General features: G+C 38.7%; 1 protein-coding gene across 4 annotated transcripts in view; it reads right to left on the bottom strand.

Moving 5' to 3' along the window:
* Nucleotides 1-11,954: 11,954 nt before the first annotated feature.
* The window catches only part of ATP6V1A (ATPase H+ transporting V1 subunit A), a 67,999-nt gene continuing 61,402 nt past the window's right edge, over nt 11,955-18,551 (bottom strand). For all 4 annotated transcript variants that reach the window (XM_066347721.1, XM_066347718.1, XM_066347719.1 and 1 more), the window contains exons 14-15: nt 15,858-16,029; nt 11,955-13,918 (exon numbers count right to left, since the gene is read on the bottom strand). In XM_066347721.1, coding sequence (XP_066203818.1) covers nt 13,826-13,918; nt 15,858-16,029 — 265 coding nt within the window. In that variant the 3' untranslated portion in view covers nt 11,955-13,825. The remainder of the gene's footprint in view (nt 13,919-15,857; nt 16,030-18,551) is intronic.

The raw sequence follows: 18,551 nt of genomic DNA, 5'->3' as shown, positions 1-18,551 counted from the left end.
GGCAGACACAAGGCTTAAGCTTCCAAGCACTGCTAGATGTGGCGCCTTCTGTTGGTTTAGGACAAGTTTCAATGTGAATATGCTGCTGTAAGTTCTAGCAGCCAACACTCAACAGGAGGATGGATGAACTGGGCTGGTAGGGGGCTACAGGCAGTTCACCAACAGGGTAAACTACAGGTAATACTTTTATTTGTGATCTTTTTAATCTTATCCTAACATCTTACTACTTACTTTAATTGCATATTTTAACTCCAGAACATTTTTGGTAGTAGCCATTAAAAATAGAATTGCATTCTAACATTTAAACACCTTTTTATTTAGCATCGGTGATCATTGTTACCTAATGATTTTTTTTTTGTATTTTTCTAAAGTGAGAAGTGGGGAGGCAGAGAGAAAGACTCCCGCATGCACCTGACCAGGATTCACCCAGCAAGCCCATTAGGGAGCAACTCTCTGCCCATCTGGGGTATTGCTCCATTGCAACCAGAGCCATACTAGTGCCTGAAGCGGAGACCATAGAGCCATCCTCAGCGCCCAGGCCAACTTTGCTCCAATGGAGCCTTGGCTGTGGGAGGAGAAGAGAGAGATGGAGAGAAGGGAGAGGAGGAAGGGGGAAGAAGCAGATGGGCGCTTCTCCTGTGTGCCCTGGCTGGGAATTGAACCTGGGACTTCCACACCCTGGGCTGACACTTTACCACTGAGCCAACTGACCAGGGCCTAATGATTTTTTTTTTTGTATTTCTTTCCTTTTTTTTTTTGTATTTTTTTTTCCCTGAAGCTAGAAACCGGGAGAGACAGTCAGACAGACTCCCGCATGCGCCCGACTGGGATCCACCCGGCACGCCCACCAGGGGTGCCGCTATGCCCACTAGGGGGCGATACTCTGCCCCTCCGGGGCGCCGCTCTGTTGTGACCAGAGCCACTCTAGCGCCTGGGGCAGAGGCCAAGGAGCCATCCCCAGCGCCCGGGCCATCTTTGCTCCAATGGAGCCTCAGCTGCGGGAGGGGAAGAGAGAGACAGAGAGGAAGGAGAGGGGGAGGGGTGGAGAAGCAGATGGGCGCCTCTCCTGTGTGCCCTGGCCGGGAATCGAACCCGGGACTTCTGCACGCCAGGCCGATGCTCTACCACTGAGCCAACCGGCCAGGGCCATGGGCCTAATGATTTTTAAAAAGCAAAATAAAAAAGTTAAATTACTTTTCACAAAAGTCACTGAAAATCTTCAATCTAAATAATGCACATAATTGGGTGGTTAAGGGAAAAAGCTTTTAGTTAAACAGAAGTGGATTTAAAATCCAGCTCCAGTGTTTACTAACTATATGATTGTTTGCAACTTTCTTCCATGCTTCTCATCTGCTTCTATATCTGGCAAGAAAGAGGAATAATAACAATAGTAACCCTGTCTTAGAGATGTTGTGTGGTTTAAAGAATAGGGCTCTGGCTGTTTAGCTTAGTCAGTTAAGAGCATGGTCCCAAAACCCAAAAGTAAAGATTGCAGGTTCAATCTCCGCTCAGGGCACACACAAGAAGCAACCAAAAAAAAAAAAAAAAAGAAAATGCATGAATGAGTGGAACAACAAATACTTCCCTTCCCCTTCCTCTCTCTCTCCCTTCCGCTTTCTGTCTTTCTAAAAGATCAGAAATTAAGCCCTCCTAGAGCATGGTGTCTCAGGCTTGAGTGTGGGATCATAGACATGATCCCGTTATTGCTGGCTTGAGCCCAAAGGTCACTGACTTGAAGCCCAAGATCACTGGCACTGGTTCAGCTTGAGCCCCCAGTCAAGGTACATATGCGAAGCAATCAGTGAACAACTAAAGTGCTGCAACAGTGAGTTGATGCTTCTCATCTCTCTCTCTCTCTTGCTCACCTGCTAAAAAAAATTTCCATCACCCATTTATGTTAAAAACTTTCAGCAAAGTGGGAATAGAGGAAACATAACAAAGGCTATACATGACAAATCCACAGCCAACATCATACTCAATGGGCAAAAACTAAAAGTGTTTCCCTTAAGATCAGGAACAAGACATAGATGTCTGCTTTTGCCAATCTAATTTATAATAGTACTGGCAGTCTTAGCCACAATAATCAGACAGAAAAAGAAATTGGAAAAGAAGTTGGAAAAGAAGAGGTAAAACTGTCATTGTTTGCAAATAATATAATACTGCATTTAGAGAACCCTAAGGATTCCACCAAAAAAACTACTAGAACTGATAAATTCAGTAAAAAAGCAGGATACAAAATAGTTAGGTGGAACTAAGTTGCATTTTTAAACATTAGCAATGCACTATCACAAAAGGAAACTAAGAAAAAAAATTGCACCAAAACAAATTTATAATTGCATCAAAAAAGTTAATAAAATACCTGGAATAAATTTAACCAAGGAGGGAAAGACTTGTACTTGGAAGACACTGAAGAAAGAAACAAGAAGATACAAATAAGTGGAAGCATATATTGCTAATTCATGGATAGCAAAAATTAGCATTGTTAAAATGTCTATACTACCTGAAGCAGTCTATAGATTCAAAGCAATTCCTATCAAATACAGGTACTAATGTCATATTTCACAGAACTAGGACAAATAATCCAAAAATTATATGGAATCACAAAAGATCCTATTCAGTCAAAGCAATCTTGAGAAAAAACAAAGTTGTAGGTATCATGCTGATATCAAACTCTACTATATACCCATAGTAATCAAAATACCATGGTATTGGCATAAGAACAGGCATATAGATCAATGAAACAGAATAGAGAGGCCAGAAATAAACCCACACCTATATGGACTATTAATATTTGACAAAAGGAGGTAAGTACATACGATGGGGTAAAGACAGTCTCTTCAATAAATGCTGTTGGGAAAATTTGAAAGATGATGTGAAAAAAAAAAGAAAAGAAACTACACCACCTTCTAACATCATATACAAGAATAAACTCAAAAATGTATTAAAGACTTAAACGTTAGACTTGAAACCATAAATGTCCTAGAAGAAAACTTAGGCAGTAAAATCTTGGGCATTTCTCTTAGTAATATTTTTTCTGATATATCTCCTTGGACAAGGAAAACAAACAAACAAACAAGGCTTTATCAAACTAAAAAATGTTTGCACAGCAAAGGAAACCATCAACAAAATGAAAAGGGAACCCACTGGATGGGAGAGCATATTTACCAGTGATACACCTGATAAGGAGTTGATAATCCAAAATTTATAAAGAACTCATACAACTTAACAACAGAAAACTAACAAGCCAGTTAAAAAATAGCAAAGAACCTAAATAGACACTGCCCCAAAGAGATCATACAGAGATGGCCAACAGACTTACGAAAAGATGCTCAACGTCAGTAACCATCAAAGAAATGCAAATTAAAACCACAATGAGATATCACTTCACACATGTCAGGGTGGCTATCATCAACAAATAAACAAAGGTTGGTGAGGATGTGGAGAAAATGGGAACCGCTGTGTACTGCTGGTTGGAACACAGATAGGTGCAGCCTCTATGGAAAATAGTATGGAGGTGTCTTAAAAAATTAAAAACAGAACTGTCTTAAGACCTAGTGGTTCCACTTCTGGGTATGTAGCTGAAGAAACCCAAAACTCTAATTCAAAAGAATATATGCACCCCTATGTTCATTGCAGTATTATTTACAATAGCCAAGCTATGGAAGCGACCCTACTGTCCATCAATAGAGGACTGGGTAAAAAAAGCTATGGTACATATATATAATGAAATATTGCTCGGCCATAAAAAACAAAAATCTTCCCATTTGTGACAGCATGGATGGACCTAGAAGGTATTATACTAAGTGAAATAAGTCATTTGGAGAAAGACAAATACCACTGGATTTCACTTATATTTGGAATCTAAAGATCAATATAAATGAACAAACAAATAGAAGCAGACTAATAGATACAGGCTGATGGTTGCCAGAGGGAAGGGTTTGGGGGACTAGGTGAAAAAGGTGAAGGGATTGAGAAGTACAGATTGGTGGTTAGAAAATAGTCTATGTTGTAAAGTACAACATAGGAAATATAGTCAATAATATTGTAATAACTAGGTATAGGGCCTGGTGGCTACTAGAAGTATTGGGGGGAACACTTTGTCAGTATGCAATTGTCCTACTATGTACACCTGAAAGTGATACAAAATAATATTGAATGTAAACTGTAATGGAAAAAAATTAATTTTAAAAAAGAAGTAGCAAGGAACTTAATTTTTTAACTTAGTATAAAAAATTTTTTAAAAGTTTAAATCTATCACCCCTGCTAAAGAAGCACATTTTAAAAAAATCAAACAAAAACTTGATTAGCTAAAATTTAAAAGCATTTAAAAATCACTAGTTCTTAGTGCAAAACTAGTTTAAATAAATAAAAATCCCTTTGTAATGTTTTTTGTAAATTTGAGTATGACTTTCACACAGAAAAATACTTGAATCGTGAAAATTTCCAAAATGAACACACTCGTTTAAGCAGGACCCACACCAGGAATCAGAATATTACCAATACTCCAGAAGTCCCCATATGCCCCTTCTGTTCTTAACATCCCCTTTGCCACCATGTGTAACTACTATCCTGACTTCAAACACCATGTCTTTGTTTTATGTTTTTGAATTCTATATAAATGAAATCATACAGTATGTATTCTTTTGTTTGGCTTCTTCAACGAAACATTAGGTTTGTGAAATTTATACATGTTGTTACATGAACTCTCATTTCTATAATAGTATTTCACATAATTTACTCATTCATTCTTCTAAACTACCTTTAGGTAGTAGCCAGTTTTGGGCTGTTAAAAATAGTGCCATGAATATTCCGGTACATGTCTTTTGGCGAACACACACATATATTGTATATAGACCTAGGAATGGGATTCCTCCATTCTTAGATATTTCTAATTCAGCTTTGTAGATCTTACCAGAATAGTTCTCCAAAATGGTTATGCAAATTAATGCTCCCTGTAAAATGTACAACAGTTTTTAGTTGCTACATACCCTCACCAAAACCTGGAATTCTTTGTCCTTTCCATTTTAGTCCTTCTAGTGGGTATGAAATGGTATCTCACTGTAATTTTAACTTGACTGATAACTAGAAGTTGAGCACCTTTTCCATGTTAACTGGTCTTTTTTTAGGTGCCTGTTCAAGTTTATACCCATTTATCTATTAAGAGCTTTGCCATTTTTTTTTACTTGTAGTTCTTTATACAATCTGGTTACAAGTCTTTTGTAAGATAATTATTAATGCTTATATTCTTGTTCCTCCCCACTTGTATATCATTTTGGCTAAGAAATGGCTATCGAGAGCAGCCCAAGATGGCCAACTTGGAGGATCGGGTACTGGATGAGGAGAAGATGATTCTGTAGCTCCAAGAAGGTTGCTGAGGGCCAGTCAAAAGTGGTGACTCCCACTGGTCTTTGCCAGTTTCCGGCCTGGGAGGTCCAGGGCTGGTACATCCAGTGGCCAGATATGGAGAGCATCAGCTCAAGACCTAACAACCATAGTTAGAGTGGTATCTTAAGGAAAGGCTTCTCACACCTGGCCCAGCTAAGGCATAGAAAACATTGTCACAAACAGCAAAAAGAGCAGTAGCAGCAGACAAGTAGTCCACAACGGATTACAAACAGCTGAAGCCATTCCAGGAAGATTTAGAAATTACACAACTAAAAGCTGGAGTCAGGCAACTCCAACCTTATACTCAGCTACACAAACAACATATTTGAAGGAGCAGTCTATATCGAGACAAAATGGGAAGACAGAGAAGTGCAATTCAAATGAATCAACAGGAAAAATCCCCAGGAAAAGAATTGAATGAAATGGAAATAACTAAGATGCCAAATGCAGAGTTTAGAATAATGATTGTGAGGTTGCTCAAGAGCAACCATAGATAGACAACATGAGCACCTAAACAATGAGATATCTGGCATCAAAAAGGACATTGAAATCATAAAAAAGAATCAGACAGAAATGATAAACACAATATCAGAAATGAAGACTACACTACACGGAATGAAAAGCAGGCGGGATGCAAAAGAGGATAGAATCAGCAATTTAGAGGTCAAGATAAGCAAAAGCATGGAAGCAGAACAGCAAAAGAAAAAGAGGATCAAAATGTCTGAGAAAACTCTAAGAGAGCTCTGTTACAATAGGAAGAGAAACAACATCTGCATCATAGGGGTTCCTGAAGGAGAAGAGAAAGAACAAGGGATAGAGAACCTAACCGAAGAAATCATAGCTGAAAATGTCTTGAAATTGATGCAGGAAAAAGTCACACAAGTTCAAGAAGCACAGAGAATCCCATTAAAAAGGAACCCAAATAAACCTAAACAAAGACACATCATAATTAAAAAACCAAAGCTAAAAAATAAAGAATACTAAAAGCTGCAAGAGAAAAGCAGTCAGTCACTTACAAAGGAGACCCCAAAAGGATGACATTCGACTTCTCAACAAAAACATTTGAGGCGAGAAGGGAATGGCAAGAAATATTCAGATTAATGCAGAACAAGATCCTACAACCAAGACTTCTTTATCCAGCAAGGCTATCATTTAAAATAGAAGGAGAAATGTCGGGAGCCGATCAACGACTGCTGGCTGACAAAGTCACAGCAGAGAAGACCAATGGCTGCAGGGTGACAAAGTCACTGCAGTGAAGACCAATGGCTGTGGGGTGACAAAGTCACCGCAAAAGGAAAGGCACAATGATACTTCCCCCTTTGACTTTTTGAATTAATCTGGCCTTATATCCCCCCTTTTTCTGGGTGTGTGCTATTATTTGTGGCACAGGGATAATAGTACCGTACTTTCCCTGTAGATTTGTAGTAATTTCTTTGGAAATGAGACAGAAGGTGTAAGTTCCACAGAAAAGCCTGTAAGCCCCTTGAACTGGGCTCATAAACATAAGAGGCTGGCTATAATATCCCTCGTAAAGGGTTAAGTTTGTAGGAGAATTTCTTCTTAATCATGTTAGAAAGAATAGATTGTGAATTGTGAATGGGTAGAAGGCAGTGGCTGTGCACAGAGCACCTTTCAGCCTTCACTTAATTCATCATTTTTCCTCCCTAGCCTTTTCAGGTGATAGAGTAGAGAAACTTTCCTTTCTTCTTGCTTATTTGATCTGCAGATAGTGGTACACTCTAAGAAGAATATAGTTAGAACTTAACTAGTGTGTGAATATAGTAAATAAATAAAATTTGACTAGACAATAGAATCTTAGGTAAGGTGTTATGGAATGGCCCGTTGCGTGGCCTGGGATGGGAATGCAGTCAGCAAGAAAAGGATGTTTTGCTAAGAGAATTGTTTTATGACTGAAGGCAGTTACTGGACTTTCTCAGTGAGACATTCTCATGAGATTTATATACTTTCCCAAGGTTTTTCGTTCAGATAATAAAGAGGAATATGGAAGCATCCATAGAAGCAATAGCAATTAATGTCTTCTGAAATTATGTTGCTACTAAGCTATCTTGCGAGTGCACTCTATATATCTTTAAGTAAAAGTTACTCTTAATGTTATGTCAATTTCTTAATGGGCAAGCCTTTTGTTACCTTGTGAGAAAAGTCAGGACACTGCATAAACTCAAGGCCATTTGCCTGAGCAAGCGGTGGTCCTTTGCTACTCCCTAATGATTTTGTCTGTTAATCTCTCTCTGCCCCTTGACTCACAACAACAGTAAAGTTGAGTTATTAGTTAGTACTAATCCTTTAAAAGCTTTTACCGATGTTATCGCTATTCAAGTTATTTTTTAATTGTACTTTGAATGATTTGCCACCTGATTTGTAGTTTATAGATATAAATTAACTGTTATCTGGAAACATGTAAACATAGTGAAACAGAAGCAATGATTAATACCATGTAATTGTAACTTGGTGTGTGTGTATAAAATAGGAGCTGTACTAGCATTTGAGAGAGATGCCTGGCAGTAAATGCTAACTAGAGAATAAAGAGAAAGAAAAGAATTCGGCTCTCTCACTCGATTTCGCTGAGGCCGTCTCCTCCTGTGGGACCCCTGGATCCCCCCCGGGGCTGGACCCCGGCAGAGAAATAAAAAGCTTTCCATACAAAAAAAAAAAAAAAAAAAACCCTCAAGGAATTTATTACAACCAAACCAATGATGTAAGAAATGTTAATGGTCCTGTTGTAAACAGAACAAGGGAGGAGAGCGGGGAATCTAGTAAAGAGGAATGTAGATTTAAGATTTTAGAAATGCATCCAAATTGAAAAAGAAGAAGTAAAACTATCATTATTTGCTGATGATATGATACTGTACATAGAAAACCCTAAAGTCTCAGTAAAAAAACGACTGGACCTAATAAATGAATTCAGCAAGGTGGCAGGATATAAAATTAATATTCAAAAACCAGTGGCATTTTTATTCACCAACAATAAACTGTCCAAAAGAGAAATTAAGAAAACAATCCCCTTCACTACTGCAACAACAACAAAGAAAGTATCTAGCTGTAAATTTAACCAAGGAGGTTAAAGACTTGTACTCAGAAAATTATAAAACATTGATAAGAGAAATCAAGGAACGTAATCAAATCAAAAATGGGCAAAAGAAATGAATAGACACTTCAAAGAGGACATTCAGATGGCCAATAGGCAAAAGAAAAAATGTTCAATATCACTAATCACTAGAGAAATGCAAATTAAAACCACAATGAGATATCACCTCACACCAGTCAGAATGACACATTAACAAAACAAAACATAATAAGTGCTGGTGAGGATGTGGAGTAAAGGGAACCCTCCTGCACTGCTGGTGGGAATGCAGACTGGTGCAACCACTGTGGAAAATGGTATGGAGATTCCTCAAAAATTAAAAATGGAACTGCCTTTTGACCCAGCCATCCCACTTTTAGGAATATATACTAAGAATACCAAATCACTGATTCAAAAAAAGAAATGCACCCCCATGTTTATGGAAGCATTGTTTACCATAATGAAGATCTGGATACAGCCCAAGTGTCCTTCAGTGGACAAGTGGATTAAAAAGCTGTACTACATATACACATGGAATACTATGGGGCCATGAAAAAGAAGGAAATATTACCTTTTGCAACAACATGGATGGACCTGGAAACTATTATGTTAAGTGACATAAGCCAGGCAAGAAATAAAAATATCATATGACCTCACTCATATGAGGAATCCAATGAACAATGTGAACTGAGGAACAGAATAGAGGCAGAGGAGGGATCAAAGGGACCAGATGGAAAGCAGACAGAGGGAAAGAGGATGAGAGGATGAGATCAGAGAAGGGAAAGAGCTTGGTGAAATTATATATACATAACAGCGTTATAGAGAGCAGAAGAGCAAATCCTGGAGGAAAGCAGGGAGGGTGTTAGGGGGAGGGGGCAAGAAGGATGTTGAGGGGAATTCGGGGGTGTGGGAGGATGTATTCGGTGGGACACTTGAATCTATGTAAACACAATAAATCAATAAAAAAAAAAAGAAATCATGAAGTATGAGATGGATAGGAATTCCAGAACATAAAGATTCCTATAAAATGTATTATAATTAAAGAGTATTTGTTTGTGTACTTTTCAATGGATAATGGTGGGGTTTGAGTCATTACATTGCTTGAGATGTATTAAAAAAAAAGGAAAAAAAGAAATGGCTATCTATTCTAAGCCCTGGATAGTTGGCTCAGTGTGTGGATGTCCTGGGTTTGATTCCTGGTCAGGGCACACAGGAGAAGCACCCATCTGCTTCTCTGCCCTTCCCCTTCTCCCTTCTATTTCTCTCTTCCCCTCCTGCAGCCAAGGCTTTACTGGAGCAAGTTGGCCCGGGTGCTGAGAATGGCCCATGACTATCTTGTCTAGCCAGTCCCCTCTTTATCTTCTGGTTTCTTTCTTTTCTTTTTTTGAAATATTTTTTATTAATATTTATTGTTTAGATATAATTCATGAATCCAGCCATAGAAAGACAGACAGGAAGGGAGATGAGAAGTATCAACTCATAGTTGTGGTTTTTTAGTTGTTCATTGATTGCATCTCATACATGCCTTCCTTTTCCGGGGGGCTGCAGCCCAGCCAGTGACCCCTTGCTCAAGCCAGCGACTCTGGGCTGAAGCAGCAACCATGGGGTCATCTGATCCCATGCTCAAGCTGGTGGCTGCGCTCAAGCTGGTAAGCCCATGTTCAAGCCAGGGACCTTGGGGTTTCCAACCTGGGTCCTCAGCATCCCAGGTTGATGTTCTATCCACTGCGCCACCACCTGGTCAGGCATCTTCTGGTTTCTTTACCTACTTCACATTTATTCAAACCAACTTCTTGGTTCTGAATGAAAAGTACATAATGAGGAAAAGATGTACAGTATGACTTAGTGCAAAGACACTAGAAATCAGGCCTGTACTCTATTAGGTAGCTGTGTGACACGAGTCACAATTCCCTCTTCTGTGCTGAGGGGTTTGGAAAAAATGATCAAAACCCCCATTAGTCTAAGGTGCTTTATTTTCAGGATAATTAAACCCCACATCTACCTATTTAGAACCGTAATTGTTATGTGTACTTTGTCCTTAAAAGTCTTAAAAAAAATTAAAAAAAAAAAAAAACCAACAAAATCAAACCTCTTTTTAGTGTCCTGACCCTTTTATAGTGTGCGTCCTTATTTTACTGAACAGCACTGATTGAATATTGCATATTCCGCCCCCTCCCTCCCTGCCAATTTGCTAGTAGTGCCCTACATAAATCTCCTGGGCCATGGCTACCATTTCAGTGCACACCGCTTTGCAACCATTTGCAGAGGCTTTTCTGTAACCATCAGTGCCCGAGTTATCTTTGTGCATCGACTGTTGCTGTCCTTTTGGGAACAGCCTTCCATGGGTGGCTGGTGGGAGCTGGCTGGATGTCAATGATCGATGAGAGTCCTCTAGCTCCCTTGCACCCCAGGTGGGATGACTGTGGTGCTTATTCTTCACTTGCTCCTAGAATTCCATGGCAGGATTATACTCAATAGTCCAAAGAGTCAACTTGTGTGATAGTGAACACTTTCATTGGTTTCCTTCAACTCTGTCTCAATTCTCTACTTCCGTACTGCTGTTTCCTATGATCATCTCCACGAATAAATAGCCTGCACTCAAACACTTCCTGTCTCAGAGTCAGCTTCTTGGGGAACTCACACTAGAGGAAGCCCTGATAACATTTTAGCCTTTTCTCACACCCACTTGGGGAAGTTAGTTCCCTTCTTTGTGCTTACATTGTAGCAATACATTAAGATATTGGGATATTACCAAATGAACTAAAAATTACACAAACATTCTATAATATCCTTTCCCATAAATTCAATAGTAATAAGTTGTTCATTCCACACTTTTTAAAAAAATTTTATTGATTTGACAGAGACAAGAAAGGCATGCACATGTGAGAGAGAAACATTGAATTATAGTTCCACTTACTTATGCATTCATTGATTGATTCTAGCATGTGTCCTGATCAGGAATTGAACCTGCAACCTTGGGGTATTGGGACAATACTCTAACCAACTGAGCTACCTGGCCAGGGTCCACACTGCCTCTTTACTTCCTTGGAAACTGTTAAAAGTACATGTAAGAAAATAAAATATGTCCCAAGTAACATGTTTCTACACTAAATCTTAAATAATTTGGCTTGCAAAATTATGGATTGTGAGGTTTTAATTCATTTACCAGAAACAGAAATGCATATCACTGATATCCTTTAATTTGTAACTGTATTTTATAAAAACCATTGACTTCTTCAATTTAAAACAATATTCAGAATGCTAGGGGATTCTGTGTACTACATTTCCAAATCATAGTGTATATAATTATAGGACTTTTTGCAGTTTACAGTGAGGAACTCAATTCGATTCCATAATCTTAAGTAGCAATCAATAAAGAATGAGAGAAATAAAATATTTAAAAGTCATACTGAAAACATCTAGTCAAAATACTGTAAGATGGCATGTTTTCTAGCAGATTTTGTTACACACACACACAAAGAAAAACTTAATTTAAATCCACTTTTTATTTTTTCATAGATTTTAACAATCATACACAACTTTTCACATAGAATGAAATCTCAAGGATAAGGAGTCAATATATGGTCTCTTCTATTCATTCCTTAGGATGGAAGGAAATTTCCAAAGGGTACAATGCCTGAGATTAACCACTGGAAAAATACATATGAAACTTGTTTAACTGGCTGCACTTAGGACCAGGTACAGCACAATAAATACAGAACTGCATCATTTTTAAAAGACTGTTGCAATTTTAATACATTTTTACTAAAGAAATATGATCAGTGACTAATCTGAAATTCTACAACATATACATGAAGGGACACTTAAAAAGAACATCTGAGCATAGTTTCTCTAGCATTTTCACACCCATACATCAACAATCTTAAAAAGGAGTAAGAATGTACAATGCAAATTCAGAACTACAAAAACAAACTTGGTCAATCAAATTTTCCTCATCATATCATTCGTTACCTTCACAATCCTAGTTTGCTGGTAAGTTTAAGATAGAAACAGAAAGTTTTAAAAATTCTTTTCATTGCCACTTAGGGCCTCGGGTAGGAGGCCATATTGGAAGCAAACTGATTAAGCAGCACCATTACGTCCTCATCTCAACAAACCACGGCAAAATTGTATCTTCCAGTATTCTGAAAGGTTACAAAAAAAGTTGCAGGGAAGAATACCTCTCCTTATTTAAATAGCAGGTCACTGTAAGAACATGCAATTTGCAAGGATTTAAACTACGGCTGAATTCTCTACAAACTGCATCTTTCCGTAACAGACCAAAAGAAATATATTACCTAAAAATTTAAATAACAACATATTAAGGCATGAAATAAATACTTTATGCTATTACATTTGGGTATTTGAGATTGACAGGCATGTTCACACGCCCTTTCCTCTCCCCAAAGGGGAAGCAATGGTGCAGCACTACTGGTCAGAAAGAGTTAACAGGCAACTGTTGCTCTCAGAGATGTTCTGTGGTGTGCCTTACTGTACAAAAACAGAAATTATTGTTTTAAAATGCACTTAAAAGACAGGATGAAACGATCTTTTCTCACATGACCCAGATTCTGCTATCAGCAGATATGAGAGTCAATTTTACCCCCATTAAACTGAATGGAAGCTGTTATGCTGCTCTGGCTACAGATATTCTGAGAACTCTTGTGAGCCAATGACTCCAAACCCACATGAAAGAAAGTATTATTTTCTATAATTGGTAAATTGGTTGTTCAAAATTCAATAAGCAAACAAACATGCAAACATGTGACACATGTCATTATCTTTAAAAACATAATGCCACCCTGGTCCCAAGCATCACTATAGCCCAGCTGGTCCTTAAAAGTACAAACAGCCTTTACTACTGAAAATCCTCTTGGTGACTCTTACTGCCCATAGCACTGCCACATGACTCTTAGAGGCTGAGGCTTCTAAGATGTTTGAAGAAAAGAAAGAGTGCGATGTGGATCAAGTTCTCAGAGATTGTTCTCAATGTCATTTTAAAAAGAATTTCCTAGAAATGCAGAACAGTCCTTGATATTGAATTTTTCCTAGCGAAACAAAGTAAGGTTTAACAAAAGGATTTTAAATAAATTCGATCATGTTGCCCTACATACAGATTTACAGTAGTACAGCCACTGTCTATTCACCACTTCAGAGAAGGAGCAGGGAGGTCCTCAAACACTGGAACAAAGGAATGTTTGGTTAATAAGACCTACCAAATAAACAGGGAAACATAACACACATAGGCACTAGCCTCAAAGCCACACAGTCAAGAAGCAAAGGGCATGAGATGGGCAATTTAGGAAAATATACACAGGTGAGAGCTTGCTGAGGAAAAGGAGGAAAGAAGTCACAGTTCTAATCTTCCAGGCTGCGGAACGCATTCTGCATGTCTTCAAGAAGTTGTGCATAGTCGGCCTTGATCTTTGCCTCTCCGTCTTTCACTGGATCCTGAAAGATATTACAGAATTCAAGTTACCTTCGGAAAATAACTTTCAGGATTTGTAGTAAGTTACTTATAATACATTCTGAGGTTGACTGAGGAACTCTGGTAAACATAGGCTGAGTGAAAATTACCCTTACTTCGCTTTTTTCTTTTAAGGGTAGAAATATGTAAACAGAGAGTAATACCCTAACCAAACAGAAAGAAGACAAAATTTCAATATTATTACATTCTACCGGAAAGTTCTGTCTATTTTTGGAATAAAACAAAATATGCAGAATCACATATTAGATGCATTTCATTGAATGTATACAATAGCTGGAATTAACTTGGTCAAACTAGAATTTACTATTCAATGTCTGATAGTATCACACTGAGACAGGGAAGTACAATTTCTAAAATAATCTTAAAATGCACCACACTTAAAATCCTTATGGAAAGAAACTTAATTGAATAACATACATAAAAGACACTTGATGCTTAAGCTCTCTGACACAACCATTCCACTTCTGGGAATCTATACTAGGAAAATTCACAAAACCAACTACATGAACAAAGTTGTCCATACCAACATCTGGAAATTTCTTAAGTGCCTAAGAATAGGATATTATTCACCAGCAACAAAATAATGAATAACGCTAGAGAAGAAATTTAATATAATTAAAAAGCAACTGTGATGTTAATTTGATACAATGTGCATATAAATAGAAAAAAGATAATACTTTTAATCACACTGCCAGAAATCATCACTATTATATATGTGTGTGTGTGTGTGTATTTTTTCTATCCTGTTCCTATAAGTACTTAATTTCTGAAAATAAAATTTGAATCAAATTACTTATAAAGTTTCTTTGCAACCTGTTTTCTTCTCCATTATACCATATGCATTTCCCTGTCTGGATACTCTTTGAAAAGAAAATATTAATGCCTTCATAATATTCTTGCACTCATGGATGATATTTAAGAAATTTAATAAACCACCTTTTACATGTATCCATTTGAAAATCTGATTCTGTCCTTGGGTTATATGCTTTGAAGTAGAATGACAGGACTGGACTCAAGGATATGAACACTTTAAAATTCTCAATTTCTTAATAGGTGATTAGTAAATATACTTGGATATTATGACTTAGAAATAAATATAATCTGATAAAACATTTAAAAACAATCATATATTTGAACTTTTACTGATAATATTATTTAATTATCTATTTATCTTATGTAATTCCAAAAGAATTACAGTCTACTTACAAGTTGAAAATATGGCCCTGGCTGTTTTGCTCAGTGGGTAGAGCGTCAGCCTGGTGAGTGGACATCCTGGGTTTGATTCCGGTCAGGGCACATATAAGAAGCGACCATCTGCTTTTCTCCCCCTCCCTTTTCCCCTTCTTTTCTCTTAACAGCCAGTAGCTCAACTTGTTCAAGCGTCAGCCCTGGGTGCTTAGGACAGCTTACTGATTTAAGCATACAGGCCCCAAACAGGAGTTGCCAGGTGATCCCAGTAGGGGCGCATGTGGGAGTCTGTCTCACTATCTCCCCTTCTCTCACTTAAGATAAATAAAAATTTAAAAATATGATGTAACAGGATACTTAAAAGAAGTAAACAGCAAAGTCATTTCAGATGAGCATAGGGGTTGGATGTAAATAGGCAGTTGAGGTAAAGTAATTGCTGCCCAGCAAAGATTTCAGCACTAAAGTACCTGGCAGTTGAGACGAAAGGGAAAATGTATTAGCATTTCTTTTAGACATGACATGCTATAATTTTTATCACTAGAATTCCTATTTAAATATAGCTCTGAGGTCTGTCCTGGATTTACATAACCCAACCATGTGTGAAAATGATAAATATAAGTTTCATACACCAGGTTTGGGATTCAAATAGCTAAAAAATAAAAATAAAGAAACATTTCCTACTAAAAAAAAAGTTACAGCAGAAATGAAATATACCTTAAATTTCATGGAGGAAAGTTTATAGAGAATCTCCCCCATGTGCTCACGGATGATGGACCATGTGATTTTGTTGTCGCTCTGGGCAGTGGTTTCAACAGCTCGACGGGCCATATCGTAAAAAGCAATCATGTTGGACAGCATCCCTACTGTCTTGTAGAATGGGCAGAACCTAGGGTAAAAAAGCCAAAATAAAACAAAAACAAAATCCAAAGCAGGTTCATACTTTATAGAATATGAGAGCATTAGCTTCACTTAAATATACAGACTACTTGTATTTACTGGATGATATACAAGGAATGAGAAAATAATAATGAAAAAGATCAGTCTGGGAATAAAGTTGTGTCTGGATATGGAATGGATGATAGATGGAGAAGTACGTATTTTTTTACATTAAGGGTGATGTTTATTTTTCAAGAACAATTAAACAATACCACTACAATCTAATTTCCCTAAGGATTTGTTTTTGTAAAATGCTGTTAAAGGAGTAACCCAAATAGTAAAATAACTGAGTTGTAAGGATTCCTTTGTGATTGCAGGTTAAGGTGTAATGAATAAGAGAACAGGAAACAGGAATTTCCTAAAGTTAATAGTAAGCCCTTTCCACATTAAGGAGTTCATTTTCATTTACCCATATCTTTTGATAATGAAGACACGTAAGCAAATATTCAACTGATTCACACATGTTCTTATAAACTTTCTGATGCATTTAAGTACATTTGCATACACAATTTCACGTATACTCTCTATCACATTCTTTCCACATAGTTCCCCCCTTGTTGAGTTACGTTTGTGTAGGTAGCTGCTAGAGCTTCTTAAGTTTCCTATATAGAATGTTGAGCCTTACTGATTATGTTGTCATATTTTCTGCTTGTCCCACATTTTGGAAATCCTTCTATTTGTTCCATCTCCTCAGCAGTCTTATATAAAGCCCAATATGACTTGAGGGGGAAAAAAGCCTATGGTGAATAGGCCAAATTATCAAGTTTAAAAGAAATGAGAAATTTAAATAAGCCATGTTAACAGCAGACACAGAATTAAGAAAGAAAAACGAGCACTGAGCAGTAGCAGGCATGGCACTTCGGTAGAAGAAAAGCAGGCTCCTGTGAAATACTGCAGGGAGTACAGAGCATTATCTAGGAAGGGCAGAGGAGGTGCGGGCAGCATAAGACGTAGTGAGCCATGTTTCCAAAGGAGGCAATGGTCCCCACGCTCTGCACACTAAGCTACAACTTAATCTAATTAAAAATGGTTGGATAATGACTTTTTTTGCTTGTCATACTGGACAAATGACCAAAATCAAGACAAGGGGCCTGACCTGTGGTGGAGCAGTGGATAGAGCATCAACCTGGAACATAGAGGCCACTGGCTCGAAAGCCTGAGGTCGCTGGCTCTGAGCATGGACTTGTCTGCGTGGGGTCTCTGGCTTAAGTAGGGGACTGATCACACAATCCCAAAGCTGGCCAGTTTGAGCACAAACGTCGCTGGCATGAAAAGTCCAAAGTCGCTGGCTTGAGCAAGGGGATAATGGCTCGGCCCAGCCAAAGCACATATAAGAAGCAGTCAATGTACAACTAAAGTGAAAGAAACTATAAGTTAAGCTTCTCACTCTCTCTCTCAGAAGCAATCAATGCATAACTAAAGTGAAAGCAATTTTGAGTTGATGATTCTCACATGCACTCTCCCTTCTTGTCTCTCTCTCTCTCAAAAAAAATAAAATGAAATGAAAAGAAACCATGTGAAGACTGGTGGGAGGGAGAGACTCCAAACAAGCTGGCCTCACACCATGTGTGTTGGATAAAAACTGGAGGGACAGCTCTGCTGCAGAGATCTTCCCAGTGTAGTGAGGGGTCCCAGCCCCACACCTGGCCCTCCAGCCAAGAGTCCCAGTGCCAGGAAGAGAAGTCCCCGTAAATTCTAGCTGTAAAAATCAGTGGGGATTGTGACTGAGTGAGACTGAGGGTCCTGGAATCCCAGGCACTCCTTAAAGGGCCCACACACAGACTTACTTGGACTCACTTGCTCTGAGCTCCAGTGCTGCGTCAGCAGTTCAAAAGGTACCTGGGACATCGGGGAGGAACTGAACTGTCTGGGTTCAGAGTGGGTGCTGGAGGGGCAGCTTCCTCCCAGAGAGAAGTACTGGCAGAGGTCACTGTGGCTTGCTGTGCCCTTCCATGGACGGAGCCCACAGGCAGATGCTCTATCAAAGTTGGCTAACACTGCTCACCCAAACCTGGTGATTCCTGAGACCCTGTCCCACCCAATTTGAGGGCATACCCAGCCATTTCCAGTGGCTTTTCTATATAAATGATATATCTTGGCTCATGCAGCAAACTTAGCAAAACTTCTCACAGGTTCACTAACCCGAACAAGCAGTCTCTGCTCTTGGTGTGTCCGTACCTCTTACTAAGTGGCCACAGGCCTGGCACTAGCAGCAGCAGGCCTCAGTTCCCAGCTTGGCCTCTCCTGGGCACCTCCAACCAGAACAAGAAGCCATCTGCAGATCACTTAGTAGCTCCTGCTGGGTGGCCCCAAGCAGGGCACAAGCAGCAGCTGACCTTGGCCTGCACTTCTCAAGAGTCCCCAGAGCCGGCGCACGCAGTAGACAGCTTCAGACCACCCCAGACCACCACCCAACCACCTCCAAGAGCTACACACTCAAGGGGAAAAGTCCAGAGCCCTGCTGAAGTGATT

This window comes from Saccopteryx leptura, chromosome 8, assembly GCF_036850995.1.
Source record: "Saccopteryx leptura isolate mSacLep1 chromosome 8, mSacLep1_pri_phased_curated, whole genome shotgun sequence".
Taxonomy (NCBI): Eukaryota; Metazoa; Chordata; class Mammalia; order Chiroptera; family Emballonuridae; genus Saccopteryx; species Saccopteryx leptura.
Note: the sequence above shows the minus strand (reverse complement) of the source record. Positions and strands in the feature narration are given on the sequence as shown.